The sequence below is a fragment of the Myxocyprinus asiaticus genome, chromosome 6 (genome assembly GCF_019703515.2).
Source record: "Myxocyprinus asiaticus isolate MX2 ecotype Aquarium Trade chromosome 6, UBuf_Myxa_2, whole genome shotgun sequence".
In the NCBI taxonomy this organism is placed as follows: domain Eukaryota; kingdom Metazoa; phylum Chordata; class Actinopteri; order Cypriniformes; family Catostomidae; genus Myxocyprinus; species Myxocyprinus asiaticus.
The window spans coordinates 32,018,860-32,044,253 of NC_059349.1; the positions used below are offsets into that span (position 1 = coordinate 32,018,860).

A 25,394-nucleotide genomic window follows, 5' to 3' on the forward strand; every position below is an offset into this window, starting at 1 on the left:
TGATGAAAGTCCCCAGTTCTCCCACTGAGTGCTTCTTTGCCATTAACTAATGAAAATACCACAGATGTTTGTCTGTGATATTTTTATATTAGTTGTAGTGAATTCCTCATCTCTTTTCCTCCTAGTTTACTCTCCAGACATGCCTTCACGGCTCCCAGTGCAGGACATTTTCGCCGGACTGGTCACCAGTATAGGCACGGCCATACGATACTGGTTTCATTACACACTTGTTGCCTTCGCCTGGCTGGGGGTTGTACCTCTAACAGCATGTAAGTGATGCTCTAAAGTTCACAATCTGATACGCTGTGAGTAGTCTGTCTTTATTCCCATGCTGTGCATTTTATACTATGTTGATTACGTAATGTTCTCCTTTTCCAACAGGTCGCATCTATAAGTGTTTGTTCACTGGTTCAGTAAGCTCCCTCCTGACTCTACCATTAGACATGCTCTCCACGTACGTACTAGACAGGAAAGCGCTCAAGTTTTCTCCTTGACATATTCATTTACTTTGTGCACTCTAAGCATAATGGGTTATTTCATTCCTCACCATGGTCTCAGGTTCAGCTGTGGCCAGATTTGTGTGGTGCTTTGTAATGGTAGGATATTTCAGAGGTGATGATCGGTGCTCAATGTTCATCCCCTGCAGAGAGAACTTGCTGGCCGACTGCCTGCAGGGTTGCTTTGTGGTGACCTGCACTCTTTGCGCCTTCATCAGTTTGGTGTGGCTGCGGGAGCAGATTGTTCATGGTGGAGCCCCTTTATGGTTGGAGCAGAATCAGCAGCAACCTGCCAATGCAGCAGGACCACCCAATGAGGTATAATATGAATGTTAGCACTAGGGATGGGGAATATGCCTCTATATACTGTGTGACAATAGAAATGTATAAACCAGCAGAGATTTTGCTATACCATTTATACTGCTGTAGATATTTATGCATAGCTATTGGTGAGCAATTGTTGCTTTACGTTATTTACATGAGAGAGCGATGAACATTAAGTAATGCAAAAAAATCAGAGCAGGTTGTGTCCCAAACGAGCCAAGACAAGGAAGAACCTATGAAGGGCTGTCCAAAAATTGGCCACATTCACTTCCATTGTAAGTGCCTCACTGTAACCTCGATTTTTGCTGGTGCTTTTTTTGAGGAAATAGAAGGGATGAGTCGAACAAATGCTGTTGGTTGAGCTTAACTTGAATTGAACCCAGAATATTCCTTTAAGCTCAGCGCATTGTGTAGTAGTTTATGGTTGCACATATAAAGAGGCTCCTATTTTGGCTATTTTGCAATGGTTTGGAATGTGTTGCATTTAATCACATTTTAGAGTCAGAACTATCCATTTTATAAAATAAGGTTTTCTGTTGTCAGTCTTCTGTTTTTTAACTCCCAAGTGCTACACAATGTGAAGCTGTTTTTGCACTAATGCCAGACCTTTTCATTTGTTATGAATAATCTTCCATCTGCTAGTTTTCATTTGTAAAGTATTTACTGGATTATTCAAAAATAGGCATTAATATGGTTATTTATTATATAAACCCTAAAAAAATTTCATACAATTTCCAGCAAAAAAATTATTATATGGTGTATATAGTTACCATTACCACATTATAACATTTTTATACTGTGATATAACATTTTTGTCATACTCCCTGCACCTAGTTTGCACACATCTAGACAGCACTGCGCTGCTTCTCATCAGACAAACCGGCACCGTTTGTTTACAAACAAATAGGCATATCCATACAGTTAAAAAGAAAACTTAGCATTTGTGGCTTATGTCAGCCATACTTCCTGTAGGTTGATATTCTTCAGAGACCAATTATGAAGTTGGTACCATGACCCTCTCTGTGTACTTTGCTTCCTACTCACTGTAATTATAATTTTGATTTGAACACAACACCATATTCTGCCTGACATTCTGACATCTTAAATTCCCTCATTATCCCCTGAATATCTATAGAGACTGTTCTTGAACCAGAGTAGCTGCTTGTTGTTCTTTGGATTGAACAACATACAATTTACTTCTTTACAAGCCCTTTTATCTAGACTGTATATAGTAGTTGACTTCACTCAGTGGGTAGTGTCAGCTACATTACTAATATATTGTCCTATCAATAGGCCCCTGGTCCAGGTAATGGAGGTGCTGAAAACCAGCCCATGCCAGCCCCGGCCGAACCCCCGGCGGAGAACGCTGCAGCGGCTGAGCCCCCAGACGTTCCCCCTGATCCAGCAGAAGAACTGGAGCTGGATAACGAAGATGAGGAGGACGGAGGAGCCGAAGATGTGGCAGATGCCAACAATGGAGCACAGGGTATTTCGCAACACAGCACAGCAGCTTTCCCTAAACTAATTTGTGGTGGAAAAATGAAACAATTTGAAAGCAAATTAGCAACTCTTCAAAGGGGATTGCAGTGGGGCAGTAAGCTCTAGAGAATAAGTTGTGGAAAGTTGTATATGTTCTTTACAGATGATATGAACTGGAATGCCCTGGAGTGGGATCGTGCCGCAGAGGAGCTCACATGGGAAAGGGTGAGGGCATGTGCTTTGTGTCACTAAATATTATAGTTTATTCAAATGCTTAGGAGAGAAAAAATAAAAATACCCTCCCTCTCTTCAGATGCTTGGACTTGATGGGTCTCTGGTTTTCCTGGTGAGTAAGTAATGTATTTACCCAAGTGTAACAATGCGTTAATCTGATCTGCCAACAAATATTTACCAAGTTATCCAGAGAACTTTAAACAGGGTCCCCATGATCGTGGAAAAGTTGGAAATGCAAGAGAATTTTAAAATGGTATTTTCCAGGTCTTGAAAAATTAAAATCTTCAGTAATGGAGAAGTCACAGAAATTTAAATGCAGAATGTACATTTTTGTAATTCTGCTCTTCTCTAAAATATTTCATTGGCTAGATATTGTTGTACTCTTTGCTTGCAAACATAGTCATTTAATTTGCAAATTGCGAACTTCTTTTGTCAAAAAGTGTGGGAACTGTGTTTAAAATGATCATGGTATCTTTTGGGGTGTGGTTTTGTCAGATGGATTTTGTTGTTTTGCTTTAGGAGCATGTCTTCTGGGTGGTCTCGCTCAACACACTCTTCATCCTGGTGTTTGGTAAGCATCGCTGTCCATTTGTTTAAACCAAATTATAAAGTGAACATGGTCACATTCAGTAACCCAATATGAAAATGTAAATATGCTTGATTTTTGTTTTTTTTGTTCTCCATTTACAAACAATCTCGTGATTATCTCTTTTTAGCTTTCTGCCCCTATCATATTGGCCATTTCTCAGTGGTTGGACTTGGTTTCGAAGAATATGTAAGTGCCAAATTATTTCAGTGATCATGTTTTGTTAATCTCTTTTAGTCTTCATTTACTAATTTGAACCTTGTTAATTGAATTTTACCTCTACAATGACAAATCTTAACTTTTATTTCTATTTCCAGGTTCGTGCCTCACACTTTGAGGGACTCATTACCACTATAGTTGGTTATGTCCTTTTAGCCATCACACTCATTGTATGCCATGTATCCTTCCAAACTCAAAAACACCCAAAGAAAAAACTTTCACAACTCTAGCCTGTATTGGATTTCTGGGACTGCATTTGTTTACTGGGTCTTCCAGAAATTACAGAACAAATCCGAGCTACATCTTTTTGAGTGAAATCAAAATCTTTTAGTGTTCGTTCGTTCCTTTCCTTAATTCAGATCTCAGGGATTAGCAGCACTGGTGAGATTTCAAAGATCACGTCGTTTGTTAGGAGTCTGCTACATTGTGGTAAAGGTCAGTTATTTGAAGTTTGCATATGGTGTTCTGTACAACCAGGTTTTCTAAACATTGAGTAATTAGAATGAGCAGAAACAATGGCTTAAAGCTGAAGTATGTAATTTCTGTGCCATTGTCAACACCATACGGAATTGCAAAAATAAGCATGGTTTTCAAAACAGCTTTCTGAAAATGCCCCCATCTGCCATTGATCAAACAAACAGATCCCCCAAATCACACCATTGGTCGATTCAATGTTATTGTCTCTCTGGAGGCTGGTCGCTCAAACACAAAACAGGAATTTAAAGCTGAATTATGTAATTTCTGCGACACTAGCACCACAGAATGGAATTGCAAAAATAAACAATGTTTTCAAAACAGCTTTCTGTATGCACCCCTCTCCTTCAGTTGTTCAGATAGTCCAGCCCCCAACTAACACCATTGGTTGAGTAACACTGTTGGGGCGGGTTGCTCAAAAGAAACAGTAATATTTATAGTGCCACAGAGAGAGTGTTTACAGTTTTTGAAAAATTTACCTATGAATGGCTTAGTTTTAGTTGTTTCCGCATTTTAAGCTGGGATAGAAGTATTTAACATCGAAAAAATTACATACTTCAGCTTTAAGATTGCTATTTGACACTAGTAAGAACTGGTTTTGCAAAAGAACTTTACTGTAAGAAACTTTTCATACGGATTTAGTGCAGTGTTTTAAGTCGCACTAATGCTATAATACGGTCACATTAACTGAACTTGTATTACAGACCTAGTGCTTTCTCTGTGGCATTATGTTGAGCATCAGGAGTTCTGTCAGTCAGTTATGTACTACTTTGAGTCTTGTATTAAATTAGCATGTTTTGATTCTTCCAGGTGTCCCTGTTAGTTGTCGTAGAGATTGGTGTGTTCCCCCTCATCTGTGGCTGGTGGCTTGATATCTGCTCTCTGGTATTTTGTTTTGTTCTATTAATCTAATTAATGCTAACCTTTGTACTTGTCATCCAGTAAAGTTGAACATATGTTTCACACCCTCTTCAAAGTCATATCCATTAATTTATTTTTTTGTAGGAAATGTTTGATGCGTCATTAAAAGATAGAGAGCTGAGTTTTGAATCGGCTCCAGGGACCACCATGTTCCTTCACTGGTTGGTGGGGATGGTCTACGTCTTCTACTTCGCCTCTTTTATTCTTCTTCTCAGAGAGGTGGGCATTTCTATGCATATGTTTAATCAGATTGGGATTTGTGCATCATTATTATATGAAATTAAATGTAAATGATGTCCTTGTGTCTTCCAGGTTCTTAGGCCTGGAGTCTTGTGGTTTCTCAGAAACCTAAACGATCCAGATTTCAACCCAGTGCAGGAAATGATTCACCTACCAATATACAGACACCTGAGACGATTCATACTATCAGTGGTAAGGAAATATTTACCTGTTTAATGTACAGTTGCAGGGAGAAGTTTGTGAAACTGGGTGATGCTTCTGGAGTGGGCCAGTCAGAGTTCTGTTATCAACCTGATTGAAATGCTTTGGCATAACCTTAAGAGAGAGCGATTTACACCAGACATCCCAAGAATATTTCTGAACTGAAACTGTTTTCTGAAAAGAGGTCCAAAACTCATCCTGAACATTGTAGAGGTCTGATCCGCAATTATAGGAAACATTTGGTAGAGGTTAATTCTGTCACTGGAGGGTCAGCCAGTCATTGTGTTAAGTAGACCGTGTTGGTCTATAGTTTATCAGATCTTGGTAAATCCAGTGGTTTACATACTTATTCCTGCAACCCTATGCTGAAACCCTTTTTCAGACACTTATTTGATGTATACTTTGAATTTAAAAGGCTTTTATTTATTTTGTCTGTCAGGTCGTGTTTGGCTCAATTGTTCTCCTCATGTTGTGGCTTCCGATCCGGATAATCAAACACATCTTCCCATCATTTCTTCCCTACAATGTGATGCTTTATAGGTAAATAAACTGTATTACCACCTCATTCTGTTAGTCTTAAAATGAATGGTCCTTGTTATTATTGTATGCACTATGTAAACCAATTCAGAGCTCTAAGATGAGGGTTGTTTGGATTTGCTCATTTTCCTGTATGAATCTGGTCAGCGATAACAAGCAGAAGTAGCAAAGTTCTTTCTTGATGTGACATCATGGCTAAAAGGGCTGTTAATATGAAGTGCTAATTATTGTTGTCATGGCAGACCTTTGCATCGTTACCTAGTGAGTGTCAGGACTCTGTAATGTCTGGTGGGCTGTTGCATCATTTGGCAGGTGTGTTACACCTGATGTCATCATTCCCAGCAGAGTATTACTATAGTCTGATCCTGCAGAGAGCTAAAGAGTTATTATAGTGTCCACAACAATTAATGCCATTTAAGGTCCCTTCACTCCTCACCACACTTCAGACAAGCCTGTTTTGTCTCTATGTTTCCCAGCCTAGTTACTCTATATAACCATGCTGGCTTCAAAGCAGTGCACAGCTTTGTTCATCACTATGAGAGTACTTTGAACAGTTGGGGGCACTGACTCTCACTTCTATGGAAAGAGGCCTTCAAATAAGGGTGGTTAAATAAGGGTTACATAAGGGTAGAGAACTTTTAAATATTGTTCTGATAGCAGAGAAGGATGGTGGTTGGACTTTAATGGAAAATGCAGACAAAGATACAGTGTGTATGTATGTGTATATATATGTGTGTGTATGTGTATATATAATACACCGATCAGCCACAACAATAAAACCACCTGCCTAAAATTGTGTAGGTCCCCCTCGTGCCACCAAAACAGCACCAACCCGCATCTCAGAATAACATTTTGAGATGCCATTCTTCTCACCACAATCGTACGGTGCGGTTATCTGAGTTACCGTAGACTTTGTCAGTTCGAACCAGTCTGGCCATTTTCTGTTGACCTCTCTCATCAAACAAGGCATTTCCATCCACAGAACTGCCACTCACTGGATGTATATTGTTTTTGGCACCATTCTTAATAAATTCTAGAGACTGTTGTGCTTGAAAGTCCCAGGAGATCAGCAGTTACAGAAATACTCAAACCAACCAATCTGGCGCCAACAATCATGCCACGGTCCAAATCATTGAGGTCACATTTTTTCCCCCATTCTGATGGTTGATGTGAACATTAACTGAAGCTCCTGACCCGTATCTGCATAATTTTATGCACTGCACTGCTGCCACACGATTGGCTGATCAGATAATCGCATGGATGATTGTTGGTGTGAGTTTGAGTATTTCTGTAACTGCTGTTCTCCAGTGATTTTCCTACACAACAGTCTTTAGAATTTACTCCGAATGGTGCCAAAAGCAAAAAACATTCAGTGAGTGGCAGTTCTGTGGATGGAAATGCCTTGATGACAGAGGTCAATAGAGAATGGCCAGACTGGTTCGAACTGACAATGTCTAAGGTAACCGCTCAGTACAATTGTGGTGAGAAGAATAACATCTCAGAATGCTACTCTGAGATTCGGGTTGGCACTGTTTTGGTGGCACGAGGGGGATCTACACAATATTAGGTAGGTGGTTTTATTTATATATATATATATATATATATATATATATATATATATATATATATATATATATATATATATATATTCTAGTCTATTACAATTTTTAATCGCATAATTTTTTGTAGTTAATCGCAATTAAACGCAGATTTTGAATGAGCTGAAATTTGACTAAATATACTTATTTTCCTGTAAAAATGCATTTATTTCCTTCTTAGGAAAGAAAACAAAACAATATGTAACAATATAATCTTTTATTAACATTTTCCAAACATAGCTTTCCAGTGTAAAGATAGAAATGCACTAAAACAGCACCAATTCAAGTAACATTAAACGTAAAAACTGGAATTTGAAATACTCTTCCTGGGGATTTCATGTTACAGGTACCAAATGTGGGTGACATCATGCCAAGACATTGATGATGCTAAATTGCGAACGGATTGATATACAGTTGAAGTCAGAAGTTTACACACACCTTAGCCAAATACATTTAAACTCAGTTTTTCACAATTCCTGACATTTAATCGTAGAAAACATTCCCTGTCTTAGGTCAGTTAGAATCACTATTTTATTTTAAGAAAGTGAAATGTCAGAATAATAGTAGAGAGTATGATTTATTTCAGCTTTTATTTCTTTCATCACATTCCCAGTGGGTCAGAAGTTTACATACACTTCGTTAGTAATTGGTAGCATTGCCTTTAAATTGTTGAACTTCGGTCAAATGTTTTGGGTAACCTTCCACATGCTTCACATAATAAGTTGCTGGAATTTTAGCCCATTCCTCCAGACAAAACTGGTGTAACGGAGTCAGGTTTGTAGACTTCCTTGCTCGCACACACTTTTTCAGTTCTGCCCACAGATTGGATTGAGGTCAGGGCTTTGTGATGGGCACTCCAGTACCTTGACTTTGTTGTCCTTAAGCCATTTTGCCACAACTTTGGAGGTATTCTTGGGGTCATTGTCCATTTCGAAGGCCGATTTGTGACCAAGTTTTAACTTCCTGGCTGATGTCTTGATGTTGCTTCAGTATATCCACATAATTTTCCTTCCTCATGATGCTATCTGTTTTGTGAAGTGCACCACACCCTCCTGCAGCAAAGCACCCCACAACCTGATGCTGCCACCCCCATGCTTCAAGGTTGGGATGGTGTTCTTCGGCTTGCAAGCCTCAACCTTTTTCCTCCAAACATAACGATGGTCATTATGACCAAACAGTTCAGTTTTGTTTCATCAGACCAGGGGACATTTCTCCAAAAAGTAAGATCTTTGTCCCCACATGCACTTGCAAACTGTAGTCTGGCTTTTTTATGGTGGTTTTGGAGCAGTGACTTCTTCCTTGCTGAGCAGCCTTTCAGGTTATGTCAATATAGGACTTGTTTTATTGTGGATATATATACTTGTCTACCTGTTTCCTCCAGCATCTTCACAAGGTCCTTTGCTGTTGTTCTGGGATTGATTTGCACTTTTCACATCAAACTAATTTAATCTCTAGGAGACAGAATGCATCTCTTTCCTGAACGGTATGATGGCGGCGTGGTCCCATGTTGATTGTACTTGCGTACTATTGTTTGTACAGATGAACGTTGTACCTTCAGGCATTTGGAAATTGCTCCCCAGGATGAACCAGACTTGTGGAGGTCCACAATTTTTTTCTGAGGTCTTGGCTGATTTCTATAGATTTTCCCATGATGTCAAGCAAAGAGGCACTGAGTTTGAAGGTAGGTCTTAAAATATATTCACAGGTACACCTCCAATTGATTCCAGTTAGCCAATTAGCCTATCAGAAGCTAATTGCCTAAAGGCTTGACATCATTTTCCAAGCTGCTTAAAGGCACAGTTAACTTGGTGTATGTAAACTTTTGACTCACTGGAATTGTGATAGTCAATTTAAAGTGAAATAATCTGTCTGTAAACAATTGTTGGAAAAATTACTTGCATCATGCACAAAGTAGATGTTCTAAATGACTTGCCAAAACTGTTATTTGCTAATATGAAATCTGTGGAGTGGTTAAAAAATTTGTTTTAATGACCTAAGTGTATGTAAACTTGTGACTTCAACTGTATCGAATGGTGTTGCCATGGCATCGCGATAAAGTAACGTCAAAAAATGGGGAAAAGGAAGTGTCTCATATCTTCTACATATATCGTGTGATGTACATCAAAATTGAGGTGTATGTTTGGCCTTGTGGGCTGATCACATTGATGTGGCTATTGTGGGTCACGGTCGTAGTGCCACTAACTGACGGAAGGAAGTGTGGCACTTTTAACAGACTTTGAAATATCCCTCTTATTTTTATCTGAATTGCTTAAAAAAATTTCAGTAATGTCAAGACAGTGCCGATTTAAAATTCTGAAGGAATTCTTGATAGCTTAAATAGTGTTGCCATGGCAACACATTAAACATCATTATTCCTTTTTATGTATATTCACTTGTTTTTGAGGTATGTGGCATGCTTGAATTTTCATGATATTTTGCACTCACATCAGTGTTGTCAGCCATTAGGCCTGGGCAAAAGTTAACACATGGGCGTGGCTGGGGAGCTCTGTAGCACCACATTTTGACAAAAGTGGTGGGGTCAGTTTCTACTACGGTCACCAAACTTGTTACATATATTGTTCTCATCAAGCCAGTGTCATGATAAATTGAGTCCGCCCAGTAAATCGAGTCGCCATGGGGGTAACCGTTTGTAATGCTCGAGCAAAAACCTATCATGTTGTCATGATAGCATGTCATTGAAGTCTAGGCTAACTGAAAAACACAAACAACGACAACTTTAATTTCACAATCTATAACTTTGGTTATATATTATGTGTAACATAGGATTTAAAAGACGTTAAATGTAGTATTTACATAGTTAAAACTGCATATACAATAAAGTGAATTTGTAAGATTTTTAATCAAGCACTGAAAAGTACCCATTACTAGCTCTTTTAGCCAATGGAATTGCTGTGATGTCTTATGGGGACTCAATTTACCGGGCGGACTCAGTTTATCATGACGCCAGACAACTTTAAAAATTAGAGTCATTATCTCCTTCCAACAGGAAGTCGGCCATTTTGGATTGAATGTGTATTTTTGGAAAATTGCAGGCCCTGAACTTTTGAATACTCCTAGGGGATTCATGTGACTGGCACCAAATTTAGGCAACCTTATGCCAAGACATTGTATATGCTAAATTGTGAACGGATTTTTGATATTTTGAATGGTGTCGCCATGGCGAATTAATAATTTATGGCAAAAAATGAGAAACAGGAAGTGCCTTATATCTTCTGCGTGCATTGTGTGATTTTGATGAAAATTCAGCTGTATGTTGGTAATGGGGGCTGATCACATGGATGCAACTATTATAGGTCACGGTCATAGCGCCACCAACTGGCAGCAGGAAGTATGGCACTTTTAACAGACTTTGAAATAGCCTTCTTCTGTTTACATGAATTGCTTAATTCATTAGAATAATGTAAAGACACTGCTAATGTAAAAAAGAGATATTTGATATCTTAAATAGTGCTCACATGGCAACACAATTGTTATTCCTTCCTACGTCTGGGTCCTTTTGAGGCACTTGGCATGCTTAAAATTTCATGAAATTTTGTACACGCATCAGAGTTGTTGGCCATTAGGGCTGTAATGTTTACAGGTGGGGGGGTGGGGGGGCTCTCTTTATATTGGCTGTGTAATACGGCCTCTGTAGCACCCCCATTTTCATCTGCAGTCACCAAAATTGGTACATGGATAGTTCTCATCAAGCCGGACAACTTTCATAATTATAGTTATTAGCTCCGCCCAACAGGAAGTCGGCTATTTTGGATTTTATTTTAATATTGCAGTCTCTGAACTTTTAAATTCTCCTCCTAGGGGATTCATGAGACTGTTACCACATTTATACAACATTATTCCAAGACATTGAAGATACTAAATTATGAACAGATTTTTGATATATCGAACGGTGTTGCTGTGGCAGGAAGTGTCTCATCTTCTGTGTGCAATGTGTGATTTAAATAAAAATTTAGAAGTATGTTTAGTCTTGGGGGCTAATCACATGGATGTGACTATTTTGGTCATGCTCATAGCACCACTACCTGACAGCAGGAAGTGTGGCTCTTACAACAGATTTTAAAATACTCTTATATTTACCCAGATTGTTTAGAATAATGCCAAATGCCTATGTCCACCTTGCATTGTTTTCTGAAAGCCACCAGGTATAAATGGACCTATGGTGCTTGGGCCCATCATCACTGCTTGCAGCTATATTTATAATTATTTTTCTATGCTGGAAATGAGATACGAAAGATACAAAATACTCTTTGTGTGTGTGTGTGAGTGCGTGGCTTAATTTTGTAATCAACATCTTGTTCTGTACTTGTTCCTTGTTCAAAATCCTTTACAATTGCTGAAGATAAACCGCAAAAATATTTGTTTATACAAAAATGAAAATACTTCCTTATTCTCTCTCCGTTTTTTTTCTCAGTGATGCTCCAGTCAGTGAGTTATCTCTGGAGTTGCTGTTGCTGCAGGTTGTTCTTCCTGCTTTGTTGGAACAGGGACATACACGGCAGTGGCTGAAAGGTCTGGTTAGAGCCTGGACAGTAACCGCAGGCTACTTACTGTGAGTCTTTAATGCTTTTTTCTCTAACAACTACTCTTTGCATCTGTGATACTCCATAAACTGAAAGTGTATATAAATGAATTTTAAAACTTTCCTTCTAAGTTATATATTTCTTATGTTAGACAGCTGCACATAACGCATTGGAAAAGGAGTTGATTATTTCTTAATTTTTCCCTTAAAAAAAGCATTTTATTGTTGAAACTGCATTTCGTTCCACAACTTTCAGAGACTTGCACTCTTATTTGCTGGGAGACCAGGAAGACAACGAAAACAATGCCAACCAGCAGGCCAACAACAACCAGCAACAGCCCCGTAACAATGCCATCCCATTGGTGGGAGAGGGGCTGCATGCTGCCCATCAGGCCATACTGCAGCAGGGTGGCCCAGTAGGCTTTCAGCCCTATCACCGCCCCATGAAATTCCCTCTAAGGGTATCACTCTCAGTCTTAGTCTTTTATTCTTCAGCCAACATTCCGGATATAAAAGTGGAATATCTCGTAATGTTTTCAACTTGATGGTGTTTAAAAATGTTCTTTATTTTGCTCCTTGTAGATTGTATTGCTAATACTGTTCATGTGTGTGACGCTGCTTTTGGCCAGCTCAGTGTGTCTCACATTACCAGGTGAGAGATCAACAAATATAGATATATATACTTTTTTTTTTTTTTTTTCTTCTTTTAAGATCTTGACTTGCAGACTAATTAACCTATTTAAAATGGTCTAGGCATGGCATCGATGCCTTTTTCACGCATTATCGATAATCGGAAGATTTTCCAGATGATTATCGATATATGTATATATAGGAATTTTTTCAGATATAAACCGTTGCACAATAGTCTTTGTGTTTTCAAACATATTTCTCAACACAACTTTGGTAAAGAATGAGCACCAGGATAAATTAAAGGGGGTTGCACACCGGACCGACTGGCGGAGGACATGGCACGTTCTAAAATTCGAAATAATTATTTTCTATGAAGGTACATGCAGTGTAACTCTCATAGTTTTCCATTAAATTCAACCCAGTATATTATCAAAGGAGAAGGATTAGTTACTTTAGCCATCAGTGGATGATATATTGTGTTTGTGAATCTTTCATATAGCCTACACAATGTATTTTCAGTTACAAGTATGTCTTTTTGTGGTTTGACAGCTTGAATTAAACCTCTTCAAAGATACATACAGGGAAATTGCATAATTTGTAATCATTCAGTTTTCGCAGTTAAACCAGTTTCATATCCTAACCTGCGAACTCATTAATGTAACTTTCATTCTTGAAGAAGAACGTTTGTGTGTATGTGTCCTGTGCAAGGAGCTCTAAAATACCTTACCATACCATACAATACCATAGTCTTGCGATCTGCTTCAGTAAATGTTATATCACCCCCTTGTGGTCTTCCGACGTTATTACGCCAGACATTCAACAGAAGCCCAACTGGGTGAATTGGAAAACACGCAAATTAAACTTCTAATTTAGATGTCTGTTAATGTTAACATATCGATGCCTTAAAAATATAGTGTTGTGTAAAAGTATTTGCCCCCATTCTGATTTGTTCTGTTTATGTATTTTTCATACTAAATTGTTTTAGATCTTCAAATGAGATGTAACATAAAACAAAGGCAACCTGTGAAATACAGTTTTCAAAAACATTTTTTTTTTTTTTTTTTTTTAAAGCAAAAAAGTTATCCAAGACCTATATCACCCATGTGAAAAACGAATTTCCCCCTTAAACTTAAAAGCTGGTTGTGCCACCATTAGCAGAAACAACTACAACTAAACGCTTCCGATAACTGGAGATCAGTCTGACAACGCTGTGGTGGAATTCTGGCCCACTCTTCTTTGCAGAACTGCTTTAGTTCAGCCACATTGGAGGGTTTTTGAGCATGAACTGCCTGTTTAAAGTCCTGCCACAGCATCTCAATTGGGTTCAAGTCAGGACTTTCACTAGACCACTCCAAAACTTTAATTTTGCTCCTTTTGAGCTATTCAGAGGTGGACTAATTCCTATGCTTTAGATCATTGTCTTGCTGCATAATTCAGTTGCGCATGAGCTTCAAATCTTGGACTGATGACCGGACATTCTCCTTTAGGATTTTCTGTTAGAGAGCAGAATTCATGTTTCCCTCAATTAGTCACTCTGGCCCTGAAGCAGCAAAGCATCGCCACACCATCACACTACCACCATTCTTGACTGTAGGTATGGTTTTCTGTTTGTGGAATTCTGTGTTTTATATCTGATTTATGCCAGATGGGACCCCTGTCTTCCAAACAGTCCTACTTTCGACTCATCAGTCCACAGAACATTCTCCTAAAAGGTTTGAGGATCATCAAGGTGTGTTTTTGCAAAATTCATATGAGCCTTAATGTTCTTCTGGGTTAGCAGTGGTTTTCGCCTCGCCACACTTCCATGGATGCCATTTTTGCCCAGTGTATTTCTGATAGTGGAGTCGTGAACAGTGACCTTTCTTGATGCGGGAGAGGCCTGCAGTTCCTTGAATGTTATCCTTGGCTTTTTTGTGACTTCCTGGATGAGTTGTCACTGTGCTCTTAGAGGAATGTTTAAAGGTCGGCCACTTCTGGGAAGGTTCACTACTGTGCCAAGTTTTCTCCATTTGGAGATAATGGCTCTCACTGTGGTTTTTTGGAGTCCCAGAGCCTTTGAAATAGCTTTGTAACCCTTCCCACACTGATGTATTTCAATCACCTTTTTCCTCATTTCTGGAATTTCTTTCGACCTTGGCATAGTGTGCTACTGGGTGAGACCTTTTAGCCAACTTTATGCTGCTGAAAAAGTTCTATTTAGGTATTGATTTGATTGAACAGGGCTGGCAGTAATCAGGCCTGGGTGTGTCTAGTCCAGCTGAATGCCATTATGAATGCAGTTTCATAGATTTGGGGATTTAGTAACTAAGGACAAATACTTCTTCACACAGGCCCTGTTGGTATTTGACAACTTAGTAAATAACATGATCATTTAAAAACTGTATTTTGTGTTTACTTAGATTGCCTTTGTTTTATGTTAGATTTTGTTTGAATTTTTGAAACAATTTAATATGAGATATACACACATACATAAGAAATCAGGATGGGGGCAAATACTTCACAGCACTGTATCAATTATTGATATATCACTATTTTATGACATGCTTGGTTAACACCTACATTTTTTGCTTTATTTCCATTTTGAGGTGTATGCTTTCAGATGGAGATTCCCCTTACTGCCTCACAAATTTTAACTGCTGTTCATCTATATATCTCAGTGTTCACCGGCCGCTGGCTGATGTCCTTCTGGACGGGCAGTGCGAAGATCCATGAGCTGTACACTGCAGCATGTGGGCTGTATGTGTGCTGGCTGTCCATCAGAGCGATCACTGTGCTGCTGGCTTGGATGCCTCAGGGCCGCAGAATCATCCTACTGAAAGTTCAGGAGTGGACTCTTATGGTACTGAATGCAATTCAGTTCTCTTTGTGGCTGTAGAATTTCTCCTGAGTTTTGCGATTTGATTTACCACTATTTAAACTTTGAGGAATGTTTATTTTCAGCCTATATCATTTACTCACCCTGCTCATTTTCATATAATGAAAAAGAATGGGGACTGTGAGGACAAGACTAAAAAAAGTTATTGGCTGAAAATCTTTACTTTTAGCAGTAGCTTATTCACTTGCGGGTATATTTAAATATGTCACACCAGGTTTAATGGCAGCAATAGTCACTTTTATGGTGCTTTTTGGTCTTTTTTTTTTTTAATTTATTTTTTTACTTATGATATGAAATGCAAAGCTGAGCCCTGTTGCTGACTTATTGTTTGTGTCAATTCAGATCATGAAGACACTGATTGTGGCTGTGCTGCTTGCTGGAGTGATTCCTCTGCTCTTGGGACTACTTTTTGAGCTGGTGATTGTAGCTCCTCTTAGAGTGCCGCTGGATCAGACACCTCTCTACTACCCCTGGCAGGTAAAGCACAATTATTAGGTACTGCTTGTCATGTTGTTGGAGGAAATTTTTGATGATTACAATGAATAAATTCTGATTCACTCTTTTGAGCCAGTTCTTTTAATAAATTGTTCAAAACACCAACTCATGAGTTATCGGTTTTCCATCTAGTTGTGGGTGCTTCGCAGCTGCAAAAAAAGAATTGTGTAGGAAATACTGTTTACATCACTTATGTGGCCTGTCAATCAACAGATGTTTATCACTAGTGTTGGTTCTCCCTTATCCACAAATACAGTTTAAAAATAACATTGACTGAGATACATTATTCTCAACTGACATGTCTGCTGTGTGTCAGTATTGATCTGACCTAGCTTTCCTTTTTGTGCTTGAACTGTGCTCTGTTTGAGCTAATGAGGAATGTCAATGATGTACTGGAAAACAGACTTTGCTTGGATTTACAACAGCCAAGCCAACAGCAAACACATTCTTAAAAACTGACATTGCCCTGCAAATCAAATCCTTGCTTGGTAAATTATTTCCAAAAGCATTAAGTGGGGCATAAAGGTATGACCATGTCATAGGAGGACAGCAAGAGTATTGACTTTTTTTTGCATCATTAAGGACTGGGCCTTAGGAGTGCTACATGCCAAAATCATTGCTGCCATCACCCTCATGGGTCCCCAATGGTGGCTGAAGACAGTTATTGAGCAGGTTAGTTGACTATCATGGTTCTCAAAATCCATGGTTTTATTACCCATCTGGAGAGGTTCACTGTAGACAGATGCACATGCTAAATGGATGATTTTTCCACTCTTCTCCAGGTGTATGCCAATGGAATCCGGAACATTGACCTTCATTTCATCATCAGGAAGCTGGCTGCGCCGGTCATCGCTGTGCTGCTGCTTTCTCTCTGCATCCCCTATGTGATCGCTGTAGGCATCGTTCCCCTCCTTGGTAAGTGTTTGTTAGAGCTCTTAGTCTCAATTTTTGTCTATCCTTGTAAACATCTATTTCTAGCGTTTGATGAAGAACTAAGTCTGAATTAACAGTTGGTAACGAAATCCTTATCATGCAAGGGTTAATATTCATGCATCCTAAACCCATTTTTGAACCCTTTTTTACAGCCTTAGTCCAAACCATGCAACACATCATATCAGAATCCTGTAACGACATTGTTCGACCTTTGATAACCTCAGATCTTTATTAACTGAACAGATATTAATGGAACTAATGTAAGAGCAGCTACCCATGTTAGCCTATATTTTACCAGTCATAATTAAAGAACTTGATTAACCCTTTCTACCATGCCTGTCCTGTCCAAGACAATGCAAATAGCACTGAATCCCTTGAAGTTTACAAACCTCTTGACTACCTGAACAGTAAAACATGTGCCCTGATCTGAATCGATATTGTGTAGCATTCCCATTTGGGAATAATGTCTCAAACCAGTAGATTAGCAATAAATTAGCAATGCCTTACTAGTCTTTTCCCCTGCAATTTTCTTGGCTTTTCTTAGTGATTTTTCAAGTTGTGTTTTCAACCTTCTTTAAAAACTAGTCAACAATGACCAAAACACTTGAAGTTTGAATTTACATTGCATTTCAAAGAACTATTCCAGAGAACAGCACTGAGAACGATTCCCAAAATTAGCCTATCAGAAGCTAATTACCTAAAGGCTTGACATCATTTTTTGGAATTTTCCAAGCTGCTTAAAGGCACAGTTAACTTATTGTATGTAAACTTCTGACCCACTGGAATTGGATATAGTCAATTAAAAGCGAAACAATCTGTCTGTAAGCAACTGTTGGAAAAATTACTCATGTCATGCACAAAGTAGATGTCCTAAACGACTTGCCAAAACTATAGTTTGCTAATATGAAATCTGTGGAGTGGTTAAAAAATGAGTTGTAATGACTTCAACTGAAGTGTATGTAAATTTCTGACTTCAACTGTACATGCATCTAGAACCTTCAACTCTTTAACAAAACACAAACTTTACTTTTCTTTCTCAACACTCTTTACATTTCAGTACAACTTACTTTAGCCTTCTCTTCAAGCTGAGCTTTAAATTTCTCACACTTATCTTTTAGCACCTATCATCTTATTAGTATTTCTCTGTTGATTCTTTGGATTTTTGCCCATGCTTTTCAAATGTAATTAGGTCCCCCCCCCCCCCCCCAAAAAAAACCTTTCCACACTTTGACCTTAAATTTCCTTTACGCAACTGTTTTTCAACTATTACTGCCACTGCTTTTACTGATCTTAAAACAATTCTGTTATCTGATCTTCAAAATCGCAAATTTTTATTTAGCTCAACCTCTGAATCATTCATGGCTGCAGAAGTGCTATCAACTGATGGATGGTTAGTAGCCATGCTACTTAAAGTTGTGGTTAGCAATTTTAACCATTGGATAAGCCACGGCCCCTCTTTCCAAAACCTCCAAAGATACCAAATGAGCTTTATTGACATCGACATCAGGCAGAAACGGTTGTCAAAAACAACAGCAGCAGAATAGTGCCCTCAACTGACAACTATTATGAGCAAAATGGCATAAAAATGGTATTACGCCTCAATAATTCACTGCAACTACAATACTATGAGAACGCAAAGAATGATTGGAAGGCAAAAATCATCCGAGACCGCGGACACATTTTTGTTTGCTGTTTACAGGATCTAGTGCTGTCACAGAGACTGGTGAGATATCTCACGACACTTAATTGCTTAATATCTTTAAGGGAGTAGGACATATTTTGCATACTTTTTCATGAAAAAATCACTTACAGCACCTTTAAGTTAGAGTCAGTTCTATAAAACCACACCACGTATAAAATGAATGTAAAGAATTAAATAAATATGTAAGTAATATGAAAGAGTTAAAGAAACAACACAGATGTATGTTTTCTCTCTTGAAGTCACAAACACTCAGGTTGCCATTTAAAAACTCAAATTAGATCTTTAGATCCTTCATATCCAAAAGGATGTAGAAGACTCCACTTGACTACAGGCATAACACATTGTGTCTTTTTCTGGCCAAGAAAAAAAAATATATGGTTAAGAGTTCCTTTCTCCATCACTTGATCATTGACACGGAATAGCTGTGGTGTGTTTGTATGTGGTGTGCGTCAGTGTAATAATGTCCCTGGACACAGCCAAAGGTTCTGCCCTATTCCAACCAGTGTTTAGAATTCACACAGGGCTAAATAAAATGTCAGAATTTAATGTCAAATTGATCAATGCGTTAATCGTGTAAAAAAAAAAAAAAAAAAAAAAAAATGAACACGTTAAACGTTTAATTAATCGCATGTGTTAACGCGTTTATTTCGACAGCTCTAGATTAAAATAATATTTTTTGATATGATTTCTGGTATTTTATTTTTTATTCATGATATGATGTATCTAAAAAAACCTATAGGAGTTCTCTGTTAGGGATGTGACGACATGGTTATCACACAATTCGGTTCGATATACAATATGAGGTTCACAATTCGATGTAATCTCGATTCGATACACATAAATAACCAAATATTACAGAAATCTTTTTATTTTCTGAAACAATGTTTTAGCAAAATGCTCATTTCTCATCAAAATAAAGTTCTTTAATACACAATATAAATGCTTATATACCTTTCTCTATAAGAAAAGATCACAATTTAAATAAGCTTTCAAAATTAGTGGGCTACATTCAGGCTGATCAGGTGCTGAACAAGCAATAGAACTGAACAAAACTTCTACATTAAATATTCTACATTATATTAATATTATATCATGAAATTGTATATGTAAAATAATGATATGAGCTATCACTGTTTGAAATAATGTGTACAGTTTACAAGTAAAAACATTGAGTTTACATTCATTTGTATAAGGAACACTAAAAAGGTTACTGTCACTTTAAGGGTTTAATGAGCAGCTCACAGTGTTCCAGTTCAGTGAACATCAACGAGAACATCTCTCGGTTTCTTTAGCACATCCATGCTGTGTGAGATTAATATTATTTTATATTTTATCTGACTGTAAAGAACAGAAAGGATATTAAGACACATTATTCATTTAAAGTGGAGTTCCCCTCACCTTTGATGGACACACATTACACAGAGGAAACAATCCGCATTAACCTTGTGCGACCCCGCGTCCACGTGTGAACGTTGTATTTTGACTTCGCTATACGCAATGCATAATTTAAATGAATAAAAACCGACTGGATAATGTTCACAAGACTCTAGACCAGGGGCCATTTTTTTTATTTTCCTGGTTAATGTCTGTGCCCCCCGCCAAAAATAAAATATATATACAGCTCTGGAAAAAATTAAGAGACCACTCCAAATGTTCAGTTTCTCTGGATTTACTATTTATAGGTACACTATATTGCCAAAAGTATTCGCTCACCCATCCAAATAATTGAATTCAGGTGTTCCAATCACTTCCATGGCCACAGGTGTATAAAATGAAGCACCTAGGCATGCAGACTGCTTCTACAAACATTTGTGAAAGAATGGGCCGCTCTCAGGAGCTCAGTAAATTCCAGTGTGGTACTGTGATAGGATGCCACCTGTGCAACAAGTCCAGTCGTGAAATTTCCTTGCTACTAAATATTCCACAGTCAACTGTCAGTGGTATTATAACAAAGTGGAAGTGATTGGGAATGACAGCAACTCAGCCACGAAGTGGTAGGCCAAGTAAAATGACAGAGCGGGGTCAGCGGATGCTGAGGCGCATAGTGCACAGAGGTCGCCAACTTTCTGCAGAGTCAAACGCTACAGACCTCCAAAGTTCATGTGGCCTTCAGATTAGCTCAAGAACAGTGCGTAGAGAGCTTCATGGAATGGGTTTCCATGGCCGAGCAGCTGCATCCAAGCCATACATCACCAAGTGCAATGCAAAGCGTCGGATGCAGTGGTGTAAAGCACGCCGCCACTGGACTCTAGAGCAGTGGAGACGCGTTCTCTGGAGTGACGAATCACGCTTCTCCATCTGGCAATCTGATGGACGAGTCTGGGTTTGGCGGTTGCCAGGAGAACGGTACTTGTCTGACTGCATTGTGCCAACTGTGAAGTTTGGTGGAGGAGGGATTATGGTGTGGGGTTGTTTTTCAGGAGCTGGGCTTGGCCCCTTAGTTCCAGTGAAAGGAACTCTGAATGCTTCAGCATACCAAGAGATTTTGGACAATTCCATGCTTCCAACTTTGTGGGAACAGTTTGGGGATGGCCCCTTCCTGTTCCAACATGACTGCGCACCAGTGCACAAAGCAAGGTCCATAAAGACATGGATGAGCGAGTTTGGTGTGGAAGAACTTGACTGGCCTGCACAGAGTCCTGACCTCAACCCGTTAGAGCACCTTTGGGATGAATTTGAGCGAAGACTGTGAGCCAGGCCTTCTCGTCCAACATCAGTGTCTGACCTCACAAATGCGCTTCTTGAAGAATGGTCAAAAATTCCCATAAACACACTCCTAAACCTTGTGGAAAGCCTTCCCAGAATAGTTGAAGCTGTTATAGCTGCAAAGGGTGGGCTGACGTCATATTAAACCCTATGGATTAAGAATGGGATGTCACTTAAGTTCATATGCGTCTAAAGGCAGGTGAGCGAATACTTTTGGCAATATAGTGTATGTGTTTGAGTAAAATGAAAATATTTGTTTTATTCTGTAAACTACTGACAACATTTCTCCCAATTCCAAATAAAAATATTGTCATTTAGGCTATGTTCAGACTGCAGGCAAATCGGATTTTCTCAAAGCAGAACTTTTCAGGCAGACTGTTCGCACTATTAATTGCAAGTGATCAAATCAGATTTGCGCGTTCAACCTATCTGCATGGGTTGCTTTTGTAACGACGTAGGCATACCCACATGACGATGCTTTTAAAACAGATGCGGGGAAAAATGGAGGTGCATCATCTCGCTCTTCAAATAAGCGCCCTGTCCAGTCGCGGTGCAGAACTCCTCTGTCGCACAAGAAAAACTCAGCAATGGAGGAGACTGGTAAATATTGTGATGTTCCGTTCTGCAGTCACCGATTTTTGACGTCATCATTTTGTGTCGCGTTGAGAGTGACGCAAAATACCATTTGAAATCCGATTTGAGCAGCCAGAGCGTCCGGACCGAGATGCATCTGAAAAAATCTAATTTCAATCGCATTTGAAACCACCTCCCGATGTGGTTTGAAACAGATTCGGAAAAATCTGATTTCATGTGGGGGTTTTTTGCTGTCCAGACTATCAGAAACTCATCTGGATACAATCTGGATATGCAAAAAATCTGATTTTTAGTGGCAGTCTGAACAAGGCCTAAGAGCAGTTATTTGCAGAAAATGACAACTGGTCAAAATAACAAAGATGCAGTGTTTTCAGACCTCGAATAATGCAAAGAAAACAAGTTCATATTCATTTTTAAACAACACAATACTAATGTTTTAACTTGGGAAGAGTTCAGAAATCAATATTTGGTTGAATAACCCTGATTTTCAATCGCAGTGCATTCATGCATATTTGCACACTTTCCACAAGTCTTTCACATTGCTGTTGGGTGACTTTATGCCTCTCCTGGCGCAAAGATTCAAGCAGGAATTCAACAAACACTTGAATGGAATGGCTGCCATACATGTAGAGATGCTTATTTAAGAAACATTTGGAGTGGTCTCTTAATTTTTTCCAGAGCTGTATATATATGTGCATGTATGTGATTTTCCGAAGTTTGAGTCCACTTGTGAAAATGTTTCTATTTTGCGTTTTTCTAATTGAATCATTTATTTTTTATTACAAATTATATTATCAGCATAATAGTTTGAGTGAAAAATGTGTGCAAAACTCAATGATTTATAATATGATCCTGCATGTGAATTTTCACAGAGCATCTTGTGAAAGTGCTTTAATGAAAGAACCTGTCCTTTTGTACAAAATGAGTTAAAGTTAATGTCACAAATGTGCTTATTTGCTTACTGATCACGAAATTGTGTGGAATCTTAAATATTTCTTAAATTGTCATACAATTTTTAAAATCGCACAGAGGGGTAATTAGTAGTACGCAAGCAACAGCGAGAGATGAGCAGGCTATTTTTTCGCACCTGCATTCCAATCTACATCTTGATGTAATCCTCATGATCATGCAGTGTGTTTTCAGCAGCTGAATGGGCGGCTAAATAAAAAGTTAAAATGTGACGTGAATCGCACCTGCAAAAACCTAAAATTTTATTTCCTGGTTTAATTTATCTTTTGAATAGACTCAGATTTGTATGTTTTCTCATTTAATTGTTTAATGTCATTTTGAGTGTGACTGTGGTTTAAGGAGGGTGTACCTGTATGCTGGGTTGGAAATCTCAAGGATTAATAGTGGTGTTTTTCTTATTGCATTACGTGTTGTTCTGAAAACAAAAAGAAACAAATGAAACATGGAATGTGGCTGTCATCCGCGCAGCCTGACCGTTGGAAAGTGGGCGCGTTTTAACTTGCGCGATTAACTGAAAGTGAAGAGCTGATGGCTCGTGATGCGCGAATGGCTTGCACACACTGCATGAGTCAGTTGGGCATACTGCAGTCTCGTCACATTTTAACTTTTTGTTTAGCCTCCCATTCAGCTGATGAAAACACGCTGCATGATCAAGGGGAAGGATTACATCAAGATGCAAACTGGAATGCAGGTGCGGAATCTATATAAATAAAATAGTCTACTCCTCTCTCGCCGTTGCTGGCGTGCCAGTGATTACCCCTCCGCGTAGACTGTAATTTAAAGGATTAAAATTCTACCGCACTGAGACATGTGACACAACAGCATGCCGTCGATTTCCTTGAAGCGTTCCTACCGATGAAGCGCCAACAAAAGTGCCTCTGGTAAGAAATCTCTACGTTTTTTCATTGAAACCTGTTTGGTTGTATAGAGGAGAGCCTCTAGTTTGATATGCCGCATTAACAAATCTGTTCATTTTTCGCACGGCAGTGGCACTGATAAACATGAGTCCACATGTGGAAACTCGTACCGCATTTCCTCAAAAGCAGAAAAAACATGTTAGTTATTTTGAATAACTTTCAACACATCTGTGGGTCATTTTGCTTCATTTTAATATACATTTTGTTATAATACAATTCTATTCATTAACGTTAGTAAATACATTCCTGTATGTTCACTGTGTATTTTCATTGTGAGAATAAATTGTTTTATCCAAAAGCTGTAATGTCTCTAAAACATGAATAACCAACACTCCTGGAAACAAACAGTTTGATGAAAAAATCTTTCTATAGCTTAGTGTTATTTAAAAGGTCACAACTTAGTCTTGTTGTCCACATATGTGGACATTAATTTTTAGGAAATCTATTTGCTCTAGACATTTTTATTTTATTTTTTGGCTTGTTTATTAGGTGCAACTAGTTACAAATCAAAAAGGGAAATGGAAAATGCACACAGCAGTCACTCGGGGGGTCTCTTGAGGTTTATCTCAAGCACTTTTCATCAAAACAAGGCGATTTTCCAGGTATTCCAGTACTTACATTTCCAAAAGCTAAATTCAAGCACTTTGAATTTCAAGGACCTTGTGTGAACCCTTTAGAAAAAAAGTGCAGTAGGGATAAAATCAAGCGATAGAGAGATTATGATGTTTGACAGGTCATGTTGCAAATTTCGAAATATTGAGTTATGCCACGATATAGCTCATCATTTTTTTGGTTTGCGATATACAGAAATTTGATATATCGTCCCATCCCTATTCTCTATGTAGTGAGTCAGTAGTTTTGGAAAGTATATAGATGAATGTTTAAATTGCCTCAGTCTCTTTCATTTTCTCATGATGGAGAGGCAAAATTTCCAACATCCTGTTGTTGTATGAAAACTTTACCACTTTGATGTACAATATGCATTAGTTGGTCTGTGAATGGTCTGTGCGTGTGCCATCTGAGGCTGAAAACACAACTTTTTTTTTTTTTTTTTTTTTTTTTTTTTAGGGGTCACTATGGAGATGCACAATCTGGTGCAGAGGAGAATCTATCCCTTCCTCCTGATGGTAGTGGTGCTGATGGGAATCCTCTCTTTTCAAATCCGACAATTCAAGCGCCTTTATGAGCACATCAAGAATGACAAGTGAGTCCTGAGTTTGGTTTAACTCTTACAAGCATAAGATCTATTTTATATAACTTAGCACTGATTGCCTTGTTTATCTTGTTCTTTCTTTGTCCGTGCAGGTACCTTGTTGGACAGAGACTTGTAAACTATGAACGCAAAGCTGGCAAGCCCAGCACTACCACACTCAGCAGTTCAGTGCAGGAGTAAAAGCTTGGGAATGCTTTGGAGTCACTGTTTTTGTGTTTGACTGAGCGAGCATGTGTTGCGTGAATGACTGAATGGGCCTTCCTCTCCTGCTCTCTCTGCTTACCCCTGATGTGTGTGTCTATACATCTGTCACGTCCACTAAGACTCTAAAAACTGACCTCTGGCCTCTCTGACCCTGCCAGCAAAATGGGGCAAAAGAGCCATGTATATAAATGTGGAGAAAAGAGTGAAACCTTAAAGCCAACCAACTATGGATTAAAAAGAATGTCACTCTAAAAAAAGATAAGATTAAGTTTATGTATTAATTTATTAAATCTAGTTGTTACCTTA

The 25,394-nt window shown here is 38.6% G+C and overlaps 1 protein-coding gene across 2 annotated transcripts in view; it reads left to right on the forward strand.

Moving 5' to 3' along the window:
• The window catches only part of marchf6 (membrane-associated ring finger (C3HC4) 6), a 30,462-nt gene extending 5,068 nt beyond the window's left edge, over positions 1 to 25,394 (forward strand). For both annotated transcript variants that reach the window (XM_051701596.1, XM_051701595.1), the window contains 23 exons: positions 126 to 269; positions 382 to 454; positions 647 to 815; positions 2,115 to 2,307; positions 2,464 to 2,525; positions 2,614 to 2,646; positions 3,054 to 3,105; positions 3,251 to 3,309; positions 3,438 to 3,518; positions 3,706 to 3,774; positions 4,624 to 4,698; positions 4,819 to 4,953; positions 5,047 to 5,166; positions 5,615 to 5,715; positions 11,743 to 11,880; positions 12,107 to 12,311; positions 12,433 to 12,502; positions 15,138 to 15,319; positions 15,698 to 15,832; positions 16,433 to 16,522; positions 16,633 to 16,765; positions 24,740 to 24,875; positions 24,977 to 25,394. In XM_051701596.1, the coding sequence (XP_051557556.1) occupies positions 140 to 269; positions 382 to 454; positions 647 to 815; positions 2,115 to 2,307; positions 2,464 to 2,525; positions 2,614 to 2,646; positions 3,054 to 3,105; positions 3,251 to 3,309; positions 3,438 to 3,518; positions 3,706 to 3,774; positions 4,624 to 4,698; positions 4,819 to 4,953; positions 5,047 to 5,166; positions 5,615 to 5,715; positions 11,743 to 11,880; positions 12,107 to 12,311; positions 12,433 to 12,502; positions 15,138 to 15,319; positions 15,698 to 15,832; positions 16,433 to 16,522; positions 16,633 to 16,765; positions 24,740 to 24,875; positions 24,977 to 25,064 (2,529 nt within the window). In that variant the 5' untranslated portion in view covers positions 126 to 139 and the 3' untranslated portion in view covers positions 25,065 to 25,394. The remainder of the gene's footprint in view (positions 1 to 125; positions 270 to 381; positions 455 to 646; positions 816 to 2,114; positions 2,308 to 2,463; positions 2,526 to 2,613; positions 2,647 to 3,053; positions 3,106 to 3,250; positions 3,310 to 3,437; positions 3,519 to 3,705; positions 3,775 to 4,623; positions 4,699 to 4,818; positions 4,954 to 5,046; positions 5,167 to 5,614; positions 5,716 to 11,742; positions 11,881 to 12,106; positions 12,312 to 12,432; positions 12,503 to 15,137; positions 15,320 to 15,697; positions 15,833 to 16,432; positions 16,523 to 16,632; positions 16,766 to 24,739; positions 24,876 to 24,976) is intronic.